Source organism: Solanum tuberosum, unplaced genomic scaffold (assembly GCF_000226075.1).
Source record: "Solanum tuberosum cultivar DM 1-3 516 R44 unplaced genomic scaffold, SolTub_3.0 scf00152, whole genome shotgun sequence".
Lineage (NCBI taxonomy): Eukaryota > Viridiplantae > Streptophyta > Magnoliopsida > Solanales > Solanaceae > Solanum > Solanum tuberosum.
This window is the reverse complement of record NW_006239078.1, coordinates 1,231,203-1,245,728: the sequence shown is the minus strand read 5'-3', so window position 1 is coordinate 1,245,728 and position 14,526 is coordinate 1,231,203. Positions and strand designations below refer to the sequence as shown.

At 28.9% G+C, this 14,526-nt stretch overlaps 3 protein-coding genes across 3 annotated transcripts in view; 1 reads left to right on the top strand and 2 right to left on the bottom strand.

The window, feature by feature from the left end:
* Positions 1-2,130, top strand: part of LOC102578335 (omega-hydroxypalmitate O-feruloyl transferase) — a 3,489-nt gene extending 1,359 nt beyond the window's left edge. Inside the window, exon 2 of the mRNA XM_006353202.2 lies at positions 1,055-2,130. Within this exon, the coding sequence (XP_006353264.1) occupies positions 1,055-1,978 (924 nt within the window). The 3' untranslated portion in view covers positions 1,979-2,130. The remainder of the gene's footprint in view (positions 1-1,054) is intronic.
* A 711-nt stretch (positions 2,131-2,841) lies between these two features.
* On the bottom strand, positions 2,842-5,243 carry LOC102606326 (protein FLOWERING LOCUS T-like). The gene is made up of 4 exons (XM_006353201.2): positions 4,882-5,243; positions 4,050-4,111; positions 3,436-3,476; positions 2,842-3,253 (listed from the first exon to the last, which is right to left on the bottom strand). Exons 1-4 carry the CDS (start codon positions 5,077-5,079, stop codon positions 3,030-3,032), a joined length of 525 nt encoding a protein of 174 aa, XP_006353263.1. The 5' UTR covers positions 5,080-5,243; the 3' UTR covers positions 2,842-3,029.
* Positions 5,244-11,525: 6,282 nt separating this feature from the next.
* LOC102605989 (protein FLOWERING LOCUS T-like) lies at positions 11,526-14,526 on the bottom strand. The gene is made up of 4 exons (XM_006353200.2): positions 14,253-14,526; positions 13,594-13,655; positions 13,215-13,255; positions 11,526-11,858 (listed from the first exon to the last, which is right to left on the bottom strand). The coding sequence occupies exons 1-4, from the start codon at positions 14,454-14,456 to the stop codon at positions 11,632-11,634; spliced, it is 534 nt and encodes a 177-aa protein (XP_006353262.1). The 5' UTR covers positions 14,457-14,526; the 3' UTR covers positions 11,526-11,631.

Below are 14,526 nucleotides of genomic sequence, written 5' to 3'. Positions count from 1 at the left end.
GGGGTAATGAATTCTATCGAAGCCTTTTGACTATGGGTTAATCTGAACTCAGAATTTTAGACACAATACATTTGCCCTTTTGTAGTCATTAATTAATTCCTTTCGACTTTACACTAAATGTCCAACTATTCAATGAAATTCATATAGCTAACCGACTGAGCTATTAAGATCCCCCATAATGTCAATGTTTTGTGCTACCTCCCATCAAGAAAAATAAATGATGATCTTTCACATCATTTATCTAAATAATAACAGGACCAGTCGTTTCCAACAACTACACTATGTAAAAAATTGTCTCTCTTTTTTTGGAATTCGGCATTCGATACTCATGTTTGAAGCCTAACTAAATTTGATTCATATTGAGAAATTCTATTTTTTCTAGAGATAACATTATCTTTACCAAATACGATTAGTTCATTTTTAGTGCTCAAACCTGAGAACTTTAATTTAAAAAAAGAATACATATTGAATAGGTGATTGCTAGTCTTTAGTCTAAGTTTAAACACTAGTTAGAAAGTAAAAGTGCACAAAATTGTCACTTATTAATACTACTACTATATATATATACTATTTAGCTATTTTACTTTTTTCATAGGACATATAGAAGGGTCATATGTACCTTTCAAATAATTAAGCATTCACCTACTACCCAGCTGTGCTTTATGCAAAAGTTAATAAACACAAATATTAATGACAGACATGGATAAATCTAAAATTTATATACAGTTAGTGAGTTCAGAATGAATTTAATTCATATATATATGCAGATATTTAATTTTATTTATTGCGTATGTACTTCTATAGATCGAGCCGAGAACAATGTATTTTATTGAACTCATTATATTGAATTCGCCCTAATTTTACCTCTATTTATTGCAAACAAATTACTTTATATTATCTTTATATTTTAACTTGTTGTAAGTTTTCATATTTAACCCTTTTTTTTAATTTTATACATTGTTGATTCATTCTTTTATGGACAGTTACTTAGAATTATCTTTTAGGGAATTTGATAACTCAAAGCTATAACCACTTAATTGTTTACTTTTTTTAGGTGACATCATTTAAGTGTGGTGGTTTTGTAATGGGCTTTTCAACCAATCACATAACCTTTGATGGAATAAGCTTCAAAACTTTCTTACAAAACTTAGCTTCTCAAGCATTTGATGATGACAACAATAATCCTAAACCCTTAGCCATTGTCCCATGCAATGATCGTACCCTCTTAGCCGCTCGTACGCCTCCACGTGTCACATTCCCACACGTCGAATTACTCAAATTGGATGTCCCCATTGGTGAAGAACTAAATGCTAAAGTATTTGAAACCCTACAAGAAGAACTTGACTTCAAAATATTTAAGCTCAATTCAAGTGACATTAATTCCTTGAAGGAAAAGGCAAAAGACGAAAATACCCCTAACTCGAAAATCACGAGTTTTAATGTGGTAACTTCTTATGTATGGAGGTGTAAGGCGTTATCGTACGATGATGAGAACAATTCAGAGCGGGTTTCAACTGTTTTATTCGCGGTTGATATTAGACCTAGGTTAAATCCACCGTTGCCACAATCTTACGCTGGCAACGCTGTGCTGACGTCTTACGCGTCAGCCACGTGTCACGAGCTAGAAGAAGGGCCTTTTAGTAAAATTGTGGATTTGGTGTCACAAGGGGGTAAGAGAATGAATGATGAATATGCAAGAAGTGCAATTGATTGGGGTGAAATTAATAAAGGATTTCCAAATGGGGAATTTTTGCTTTCATCATGGTGGAAATTAGGGTTTTCACAAGTTGAATACCCTTGGGGGAAACCAAAATATAGTTGTCCTGTGGTTTGTCATAGAAAAGAAATTATATTGTTGTTCCCAAATATTGATGATGGTATAAACAACAACAATGATGGGGTTAATATATTTGTGGCTCTTCCTCCTAAGCAAATGAAGAAATTTGAGTCTTATTTTAACAAGTTCTTGTTGGATTGAGATACATATATATGTATACCTTCTTCTTTTTTTCGGTGTGATTTTTTAACAAGTATTTTATATATGTTGTAACTTGTAATCATGATGATGTGAGTGTTGAATTTCAATTATCTTGTATGGTGATGTTAAAAGTGTAATAAATGATTATATTTTTGTATATCTTTTTGGATCGAATAAGTTTTTGCGAAAGACAGTGGAATGAATATTAATGCAAGTAAATTTTAGGTTTAGCAAATATAAAAATCATATTTGTATGATATAACTATAGTTTGTATAATTGCGCCTCATAGCAAACTTTATGTTTGTTGTGGCTATTAATCTGTATATTTCGGTATACATAATACATAAAAATTTGTATTTGTATATTTCGGTATACAAACTAAAACATAGTAATTGTATATAAACAAAATTACTACATTTATACAACACATATGTATACCGAATGGGTCTATTTATATATCTCGGTATACAAATGGGATGGCAAAAAACAGGAAATGTTTGCTGCGAATTACAAATAAAAAAAAACTATGGCTATAGCATTTAATTTAAATTAATAATCTGCTATTTCATACAATTTTCCCATAAAAATTTAAGTCACTATATATGAAATGAAGTGATTACTCTTAATTTCTATTTCTTTCATTTTCTCCCTTGGGTATTAATTACCAACTGGCAAGGCTTGATCCAATATTTAATTTGTTTGAAAACTACCAAGGTGCTAATAACACCATGTAACAAAACAATTGATTTATAAAGGTTGAATACAAGATATATAAAATTAAAGAAAGATTATTCTTTAATTTTCATTAATACTATTCTAAACATGTATATGTATATATTCATCACCAATTCTCTTTAGAATAGTTGATATTACATGATATGATGACTACTAAAGACTTTATTGTTATTTTTGGATATATGTATGTTGTTCCTGGCTTCTAGAAAATATCGATAGATGTATATCGAATAATTCTCTAAAAGAGACATGTTTTTTAAGGGAATTTGACACGAACAACAACATTTCTAAAGATTACAAGCAACATAAACAAAATTATATTCGACGACCACCAGTACCATTTTCTCTTTGACAATTGAAATAAACCGCAGCTACCGGCAATCCAAAATTATAGACCTTTGCAAAATCCCTTGTATCGAAATTTTGGCGATTTTCGGGAGCATGGACAATTTCTCGACGCAATTGACGAAATAAAACTAAAACAAGTCGATGTATTCCCATTGTAGGTCTTGGGCACTCATAAGATACAACTTCATTGCCTATATAACACAAAATAAACAATCAAATATATAAAAGATACAAGAAATTTTAGATCGCAATTTAAATATTTCTATTAAGCAAATTGAAAATTTTATGAAAAAACGTTAGAATACGATACTCTAAATTTTGTGTCAAATAGAAATATATTAAATCTTATTATTAGTATGAAGGAAAGACTTACCAAAGGTTACTCCTGTGCTTGCTGGGATATCAGTGACCAACCTAACAAAGTTACTCAAGAACATGTAGTAATTAATTGTGAAATTTGAAAAAAATAAAATATATTCATAGTTTCATAGAATTGAAATGAAAATAAAATATTGAAGTTGAAAAAGAAAATCCAATATATTTGCAAAAGAGAATTAATAATCAGGCAGTATGGTAATTATGAGTTTCATAGAACTCGATAATTTTGATTCAGATCATGTATTTGTAATTTTTAAAAATTTCATTCAATAATACAAATAATTAATTCGGAATAATAAAAAGAAGTATGATCCAGAACTCATAATAACAAAAAATTCCGACTCTGCCTATGTTAATCATGTTAATATTCAATCTATGAATATGTCAGTTCTCCTAAATTTTAATTTTAATATCAATCTCAAAACATACTAACTATGATAAGTTAATACTCTTGTATAATCAACTTAACTATCATAGCTAGTACTTTAATATGTTTCTACTTAAATGGAAATATTGATAAAGTCATCACACATATTTGACAGTTGCTATGAATCGACGTATGAAATTAAAGTTGATATTATAATTTTATAAAAGAAGAAAAAAACGAACCAGTGCAAATACTCCTTGTGGTAAGGATTGCTCGGAGTTGGAGCATCAGGATCCACCATAACCTTTCACAAACAAGAGTGAAAAATAAAATTAAAATGGATTTTCTATTATCAAAAAGTAGGAAAATGACTTCGTTTAAATTATATACAATCGTATGCATGGTGTAATGAAAATTTTATACCATCATGTAATTCAACATAGAGCATGCTAATGGCTACGTATTTACCATGTAATTTAATATAATTACTTACAATTACTTTCTAAGTGATCTTATTATATAAATAATTCTTACATCATTAATATACATAACTTATATTTTTAAACATTGTTAAATATGAATAATTTTTACATCATTAATAATCTTTACATCATCGACATCAATAACATATTTAGTGTAATTTCGTAAGTGAACAACTCTGGGGAGGATATACGTAGTCTTACTCCTACCTTTGTAAAGGTAGAGATGTTGTTTTCGATAAACCCTCAGATCAAGTTAAACATATCAAAATAAGTAAGAAAAGTAGGAGAAGGAGAGTATTAATAATAATAAATGAAACTAGACAAAGTTCGACTGCCTATTAATCTTCTACCCTACTCATCGACCTTTATATATCTTCCTATCTAGGTTCGTCTCTTTGGTAAGTTGTAAGTGTGTCATGTCATATCTTATCACCTTTCTACAAAATTTCTTCAACGGACCTCTACCTCTCCTCAGACTCATTAACATAAGAAAAGAAGATTTTAAAAATGACACGAGTACAAAATGAAAACAATGGAACTTGTGTATATAGTATGTATATAATTGTATATAAATTGTGTATATATGGTATACCAGAGTGTAAAAAGTTTGAAGATTATCCCCTTCAATTTCAACACTAGGTTGGTTGATAACCATAGAAGGCCTCAAATCACAACCATTTCTAACCTCTCTATTGTTATAAACAACTCTTAGGTTAATAGACCTTGTGAATGGATCCAAAACATCACCTATCACTCTAGCAAGTGTCAATGTATCTCTTTCTCTTTGCATGATGAATATATAATTGATGAATACTATATGCAATGAGTAAATGATTTATATATCATGATGAGTTAGAATTAAAGGGTATTTATACAAGCTAGTTTTTGGTGTATATCCACTTGTATTGTGTTTTTGTGTGTCATTCCAAGTTTTTGGTATTTTTTTTGTTCTTTTTATCTCTTTTTGCTCCAACTTGATGATAGCTCTTTGCATATATGCAATTTTAAAGCACACAAACAAGAATCTTATCAATTCCACAAGTTTGATTTTGAGGTGTCATGCATAGTGATTTCACTGCAACAACTTTTAGCGATAATAAATATGCATATTACTAAAGAGTATTGCTAAAAAATTTACCATCATTAGTTAATTGTCGTTGGATTCAATATCGCTATAGACTTTAAAGATATTTACAAAATATGTTAGATTGTCTCTAAAAAAATATATTTAGTGACAATTAAGTTATTGCCGCTAAAGATAAAAAATTTATGCAGTATTTGATGAATAATCACTTTATTTAGTTGCATTTACTTCTACTAATTAGTTGGGTTTTTAAATTCAGTTCTTTTAAAGAACTTGCCAAAATAGTATTGTAACTTTGGGAAACACTATCTTGATTGTTTATTACACAAAAACGTGTTTTTATTTTTTAAATGAACTGATCTTTAATTTTATTTTATTCTAAACAATCGAACTAGTAAAGAATAAGCGTTTTAAAGGTGTGATATAAAACTTATGAGATATTATGATGCAAAAAATATTATTTTTTTCTGCAAAAAAATATTTTTTACGCAAAAACGTAGCGTTTTAAAAATGTGAAATAAAACTTATAAGATATTATGATGTAAAAAAATTATTTGACGTAAAATAAAAATAGCTCAAGACCATATAAAGAAACAAATACTTCATTGTCTCAATCAATATTGGAATAATATAAACGTCATTGGTGAAGTTATAATGAGTCAATTGAAATGGGGCCCAATATTTATTTTATATTTATTTTTAAGTAACGATTTTAAATTATTTTATAAAATATAAAATAAATATCTGATAAATATTATTAATTTTGATAAATTTTTAGTGGTGTTGATTAAAGATTTTAAAAATTTGTTCTAAAATATTATATATATATTGTATGGTAGTAAATCATCTCATTCTTTTTCTCGCAAATCTAATGTGAAGAGACTCATTGAGATTATCATAATTAAAATATTTTTCTTCATTGACTTGACTTTATAATCAAAGTACTTACAATATTTACACAAATATTAATGACATTCAACGTAATAAAACTATAACTAAAGATATGAATTTAAAATTAATGGACATAGTTAAAATGGTCCATAATTTCAAAAAAAAAATTATACTGATAACATGAAAGTAGAATAAAAAATATTTTTTACCAAAATGTCCTTGCTAAAGCAGCTATGTCGACGAAGACCTACATGCTTCAGCATCAACTCTCTCCTATATATTAAGAGAATATGTATATGTAAACACATAAAAATTCCCTTGAATTCATTTTTTAAAAAAGTGTCCAAAATGTTGAATTCCATTAATCATATACAATTCTCTATATATAATGGTCTATATAATAAGATGAAAGAGCAAAATGAAAAAATAGGAATGGTTGACTTGCAAGAATTATTAACAATTTATTATTCTATAATAAAGACACTTATTCTAGAATATTATTTTATTACTTGTACATTTATCTTAAATTCTTTAATATCGAATATTGTAAATGAACATCGTCAATATTAGAGTGACCACAAAATTGATAGTCATTTTCCTCTTTATGTAAGGATAGCAAAGAGGATAAAAAAGAATACTCTACTTTTGTACAATTATTTACTTTCTAAATTATCCTATGAATTTTTATTTTTATTTAATTTATATGTACAGATAGTGTAAAAAAAATTATATATATTTTAACATATTCTAAAAGTTAGTTTATCTTTTACTACTTCATTTTTTATGAATGATTATTTTTTTGTAATTATATTTTGATGATCTGATTGTATAAAGAAAAAATATGCGCTAATATTGAAAGTTAGTCTCTCTTTTTTTTTCTAGTCACTAAATAATGGGTGAGATATATTTAGACGATGCACTACACCTGAAAAAATATACTTAGAAGAATTGAAATATTGAAATGTTCGAACATAGTATAATTGGAAGGAGGAATTTTGGTCCCATTTTTTCTTTAGAACATTATTCGTTTGGTCATAAAAATTATTTATTATTTATTTGAATTTTTTTTTATTTGAAAATTAATGTTTTGTCATGAAAATTATAAATTCAACTTAAATTTGTTCTTCAAGTTTGAAAAATAATTTATAATTTATTTTTCAACTCATTTTTTATTTTTAAATTGTTTTTAAATATATTCAAGCAGGAATATTATTTCAAATATTCACTAAAAAAAATATTATGAATCTATGGCCAGTTAAAAGTGCCTCTAAATTTGTTTTTAACTTGGAATAATAAATCTTGGTCCCACGAAGAATTTTAGTATCTCGGTAGGTTAACCTTGTTGATGAGGGTTCGATTCTTTATCGTGTAATTCTCTTCCTCATTTTTTCCCTTTCCAAAAAATATAAATAAACTTGGTCCCATATTTAATTTATTTTATATTTTCACCCCTCCCTTTGACGAATCCTATATTTATTGGATAAGATTTTGATTCTTTACTTTGCTTGGATCGCGAATGAAACTCTTTGAAAGGAGGAAGTCACAAACGAATCCTCTGACGGCGATCCCTCCTTGGGAGCTTTCACCTTTTTTCTCTATGATGACTCGAATTCATAATTTTAGAGTTGAAGGTAAAGTATATTTAATATCTAAGCAATCCCGTCTTGTCATCTTCACCACATATAATACACAAGTCAACTAATTTTTTCCTCTCTTTTGGAAATTGATACCTCCTTCGTTATTTAATTGTCTCTACCCTTTTTTCTAAATTTAATTCATAAAGTCATCTTTTTATTTAGTAACTCTTTACGCCAATACCTACCTGATACATTTAAGATTAAAATATTTTACGAGCATTTTTGGTACACTACATATGATTTTAATTAAGATTACAAGATTAGAGAATCTAACCTGCAGAATAAATTAAACATTTTCCCTATTTGAGGCAAGTAATTTTGTGGCTTTTCACATTCTGTGATGAGTCCAACCCAAATGAACAATTTTACTTTTAATTTTCTATCACAATTTTTTCTAATCTATCTAATGTTTCGATTGAAGTAATCGTTCCATTATTCGACAATAAATGTATTTTTCTAAAATGTTGGTAAATGCATGAACGTCTATCCTTTGATTCAAATTTAGGATAAAAAAGGTGAGACTTTCGTTAAGAATATTCTATTGAAAAGTATGATAGAGATCGCAAACAGAATATTTTATATTTGACGCAACATGTCTCAATTATGTTTGTACGTAGTAGACATACGTAAAAGAAAAATCAAGGAAAAACTATCTAATTAGACAAGCATTCCTACCATATTTACTAATTCGCCCTATAGTTTGAAATAATTACATATTGTTTCACTAATTAATAATTTCATACCAGATTTCAGGTCAAATACACTTAAATACGTGTATCTTTTACCATATACACTAAAATAAGGAGAGGTGAGAGAAGGAGGGAGGTGAACGAGATAGTCTATGTATCCAGATAGATACGAATTACACTAGATATGTGTATCTGGGATACCAGATACAAGAAGAGAGGCTAACGAGAAAGTTAGATAAACGTAGATCCACTTGAATACATTGTATTTACAACAAACTACACCTAATTTTGACCCCACATATCCAAAGTCCAAAATTGAGTAAGATTCCTAATATTGCAAATTAGTGTGAATCTAAATAATTAGCTCTTAAAGTATTAGATTTGTGTTGTTTACCCAAAATTTAAAGGGAAAATTATGCGTAAAAGCAAACATATATTAGTTAATTAGGTAGCATAGTTATAGTTTGAATTAATTACGGCTCACAACTTAATTTTAGTTGTCATTACGTCGCATGTCCTTTTTTATACATATACAAATGCAAATTATACACATATCTATACAATGCCAGATATACAAATACAATTAGCCTCTCTCCACTCTCTGCCCTTTCTAGCTCGCCTCTCTCTCCTAATCTCGCTTGTCTCTTTTCTCCCTCTCCCTCTCCCAATCTCGCTTGCCGGATATACAAATACATATGTATATCAGTTATATATATATATACAATTATCTAACATATATACATATACAGTTCGTCTCTCTCCACTCTCTTCCCTCTCTCGCTCGCCTCTCTCCTCCATCTCCCAATCTCGCTTGCCAGATATATAAATATATATATGTATACCAGTTACATATATACAATTATTTTGACAGATATACATATACAATTCGCCTCTCTCCACTCTTTGTCCTCTCTCGCTTGCTCTCTCCTCTCTCTCCCAATATCGCTCGCCTCTCTTCTCCCTCTAACATGTAGCTATGAATCTTAATTAGCAAACTATAGCTATGAAGCATAATTAAGTTATTTTTAAGTGGTTATATGTGAAAATTCCCCAAATTTAAATACAGGCATAAATTACATGTGGCATCCAGAATGGATATTTGTGCATTTTTCCTGACTAAATTTTAAAACAAGCCCAATCAAAGTGAGACCAAAAGGTTGGCAATTTGGACCCAATGTTGATGACTTAGTTTGAAACGCCATGGTGAAAACCCAAAGTGGTTAAAAGGCAAAGATCAATAGCCCATTTAGAAATGAAACAAGAGAAAATTCCATAAAGGGCTATAATATAAGTCTATATTACGGCGGACAATGACATTATTGATATTTACATAACATCGCGATATTTTTCTGTTTATTTTGTATATGAGTTTTCGCGTATGTGTATCTAAGATACAACTTTTTGGGAGGGCCTTTAATTATGTGTGTGAAGGCCCAAGACTACATTAGTTGTCTTCCCTTCTAAAACATATGATCCAGCCCAACAAATAAGTTAAACCAAACTATCAGGTCATTTCTCAAGCCCATTATACAAGAGTAATCTAAGGGAACATTTTGTGATATAACAACTTAAGCCAATTAATTATTCATATTAGCAATACTTTTAAATTATTATAAAAATAGCTAAACTTTCATTTTATAGAAGATTTTTAATGCATGTTTATGTTTACATGCATTAAACAATTGACACATATATATAGAGTGTGCCGAAGAAGTATTGGGGAGGTGATAAGACAGGATATGACCTAGCTTCAGGTTATCGAGGAGGTGAGAACATGATTCTAGATAAGAGGATAGAGGATGCGTATTCGGGTAGAAAGTTAGTAGTTAGTGTAGTGTTTTCTTTCTATGGCAATAATTTCAATAATCATGATCTTCCAAACAAAACCAGGGATATTCATGGGGCATGAAGCGGGGTTTTTATTGTTATTTATTTTGTGAGAAGTTTTTTCGATTAAAACGCTATACGATTTGGAGGATATAAAATTTCTTGATCAAGCCAGAAAGATTTTTAATTGGATGCTTTTGTCTAAAGCTAATATCAATATAGACAAAGCTTCTTGAGCATCTTAGGATAGAGGGGGATGTAGTGTTTTAGTTACGGATACATCTTAATGACCAGAAGAGAAAGTTGAAATTGTAAAAATAGAGATTAAAAGTCAAATATTACGATAGTTAATGTTGATGAACGAAATGCAATTCTTTCATAAATTTTTATTATTATTTTTTGCATTCAAAGTTCAAATTATAAAAGAGATAATTTCCTGTCGATACTTATATTTTTTTTTGTCATTACATAGTGGTAGGGGCCAAAGAAAATTTTAGAACAAAATCTCTGTAGGACAAAAAAAAAAGAAGCTAAGGGGGGGTGGGGGGGGGGGGTACATTTTGGGGGGGGGGGGGGGGGGGGGGGGGGGGGGGGGGTTACATTATTTTGGTGGCTTAGCACCATTGAATTAATGTAGGTTCAGGTTCGAACGAATTCAATAATCTATGTTTGGACTCTATATTTATATTAAATACTTATACATATTGAGACATTTTGAGTTGGATTACTTGTATTCATAACTTGAACCTAATACAATCACTACAACAAAAATAACTTTTAGCGGCAATAAATATACATATTAACAAAGAGTGTTAAAACCTTTATCGACATTAGTTAATTGTTATTAGATTCAATGTCGCTATATCTTACAAGCCACAAATGTTAATATCCACGTATGAATTTTGAAATTCTACGATAATGCCTTCCTTCTAGTGACCGTTATTTTATTTATAGTATAGTTAGAAAACTAAAAATGATAAACATAATTATTAAATCGTATCGATGAATATCATCATATAGTAATACTTATTCAAATAGTAGAAGATCATAATACATTACAATTAGAATTTATTCTATATTTGCAACAATATTAAGAAGCTTTAATTTTAATTAGAGATCGTCGTTTGTCTACGACGATTGAGATTATATTGCTCCTGTTATATAATATTCCTCTCCTCTCTGGTACGGCAATCGAGATTGCTCCTGCTATATAATTATTCGCAACGACGACCACCGGTTCCATTTTCCCTTTGGCAATTGAAGTAAACAGCAGCAACAGGTGATCCAAGATTGTAGAGTTCAGCAAATTGTCTTGTATTGAAATTCTGACGCCAATTTGGTGCATAAACAGTTTCTCTGCCCAATTGACGAAATAAAGAGAAAACAATTCTATGGATTCCCATTGAAGGCCTTGGACTCTCATAACATATAACTTCATTCCCTATAATACAAAAAAAATATAAAAACAATTTCATAAAATTAAAGTGATATTTAATATCTGCATCAACTGATATTTGTGTCCTTCAATTTTGGGTGTGCACGACAGTGACATAGCCTCGTATAGCCACATATAGCCCAAGGTGGCCAGTTGGACACCCTTTGTCGAAAAATTATAATATACTATACTATATATCTAGAAAATTGTGCAAATTGGACACCCTTAATGAAATTTCTGATTTCGCCACTCGTACACAAGTAGACACTTAAACTTGTATACAGGTGAATAAGTAGACACGTGTGTCATACATGGTATAATACAAATAAGATAGAGTATATCTCACGTGAAGTACCATGTAAAACATGTGGCTACTAGTTCAACTTTATACAAGCTTAAGTGTGAGCACGTCCAAAGTTAGAAAGCATATATGTCAGTTGAATCCAAGTTATGTTGTGACTAATTATCCCTGTGGTGGGGTGGGGGGGGGAGATTATTTATAAAATTTAGAAGTAACAATCTTAAATGGTAAAATAATTTGTAGGTGACATGACATAAAATTCTAATATGTCTCCAAAATTTGGTAACCAACAAAAAATTAAAATCATTAAATATATGAAGAGTATATGGTTCCCTATCAAAAGAAATTTCAGTAGAATATATTCTTCTTTATAGTACGTAGAATCTATAATTATCGTACCCACAAATAAAAGTGCAATCTATTAAAGTTGTACCCCAAGAAAGTAGAATATATAATATTTTAAAAAAGTAGAATTTCTTAAAAGTTCCGTAGATGAAATTTATTTATTTTGTTTATTTTAAGAAGAATTTTATAAATTTCGTAGAAAAAAAGATGGATGAGGTATTATTTCCAAACCTATAAAATTATTAAAGTTGACTGAAATTTATCTGACATAAACAAACAAACAATAATATTTGAAGTTGGTTGAGATCTCGATAAATTTAAATAAAAAACATGAATTATTATATACTACTATATAAAGAAGGCTAAAAGTAGGCACCAATTTTTTTGATTGAGTCATAATTGTTTTTTTTTATTTTATAAAAGGAGCAATTTAACATTTTTAAAATTGGGTTCTTATAAATAATTATCTAGTATAAAAAATTTCACTAGTTGATTTTTTTTTTAAATTTATACCAAGTAAAAAAAAGAAGTGATCCCCCTCGTGAACATCTCATTTTTCAGAGAAATTGTAATAGAGAATTCTAATTAAGAACGGAGAGATATTTATTGGATATATATTCATATAAATATCATTAAAAAATCACATTGTTGGCAACATACATTATTATTGCAACTTTATATATATATATTGCATGATTAATATAAAAAAGACTTACCAAAGGTTACTCCTGTGGTTGCTGGGATATCAGTGACCAACCTAGTTAACAAAGTTGATCATATATAAATGACATAAAAATTTGAGTGAAATTTATATTTCTCTAATTTTATAAATGACATAAAAAAATTATATAAAAATATTTTGCAAATGATTAATGTAAAAAGAGTATCCAACATTTTTTTTTTAAAAAAACACTAAGTTATATATACGGATAGTGTAAAAGTTTTATGTATCTAATTGTAGAATAAAATTTCAAATTGGAATTAGTCTCTATACTTAATATTAATCCTATTTTAAATATTTAAAATGTTGTAGATAACATGTTTTTAAATAACTAATATACGTTAATAACGAAAAAAATCGAATAACTGACTAACCAATGTAGGTACTCCCTCAAATTTGGGTTGCTTGGACTTGGAGCATCAGGATCCACCACAATCTTTCACGATAAAATAACAAAAAATCACAAGTCTTGAAGAACATTCCAAGATTAAGAAAACTAAACTAAAAATCACATGTCAATAGTTAATGAATCTTATTTATCTCACATATAATCAAAGCAAAGACATTTGTTTATCTCATATATAATCATATAATAAGGATATCCCTTATATTTTATTCACAACTCGATCGGGGTAACAAGTCACTATATATATAAGTTCAGATTCTATAGTGTGAAATGATTGAGCGATATATACATTTCATCTCTAATCAAATTAGTGGTTTTATCTTTATGAATGTAAAACCTAGGTAAATTATTCAGCGTGAACTCAAAAGATGATATAAAATATCGCATGAAATTTATCAGAGTGTATAAAATAGAAAGATCATTTCTTTCAATCTCAACCCACTATATATACATAAGTCCAAATTCTATATATAGTGTGTGATATTGATTAAGCGATTCATTTCATCCATAATCAAATTAGTAGTTCTGTTTTTAAGAATATAGAACCTCTTAACAAAGAACACATTACGTAAATTATTCAGCGTGAACTTAAAAAGAAAATGATGAAGAATATAATATGAGATTTACTAGAGTGTAAAAAGTCGAAAGACCATTTCCTCCAATCTCAACCCTAGGTTGATTAGTAATTTGTGAAGGCCTCAAATTAGTGCCATTGATAACTTCCCTATGGTTGTAAACAACACTTAGGCTAATAGACCTTGTGAATGGATCCAACACATCACTTATCACACCACCAAGTTCTAAAGTGTCTCTTCCTCTTATTGATGACATGAAGATTGATAGAAGAAGAAAAAACCTATATATATAATTTAATTAATAAATTTCACAAGTCACAACAATA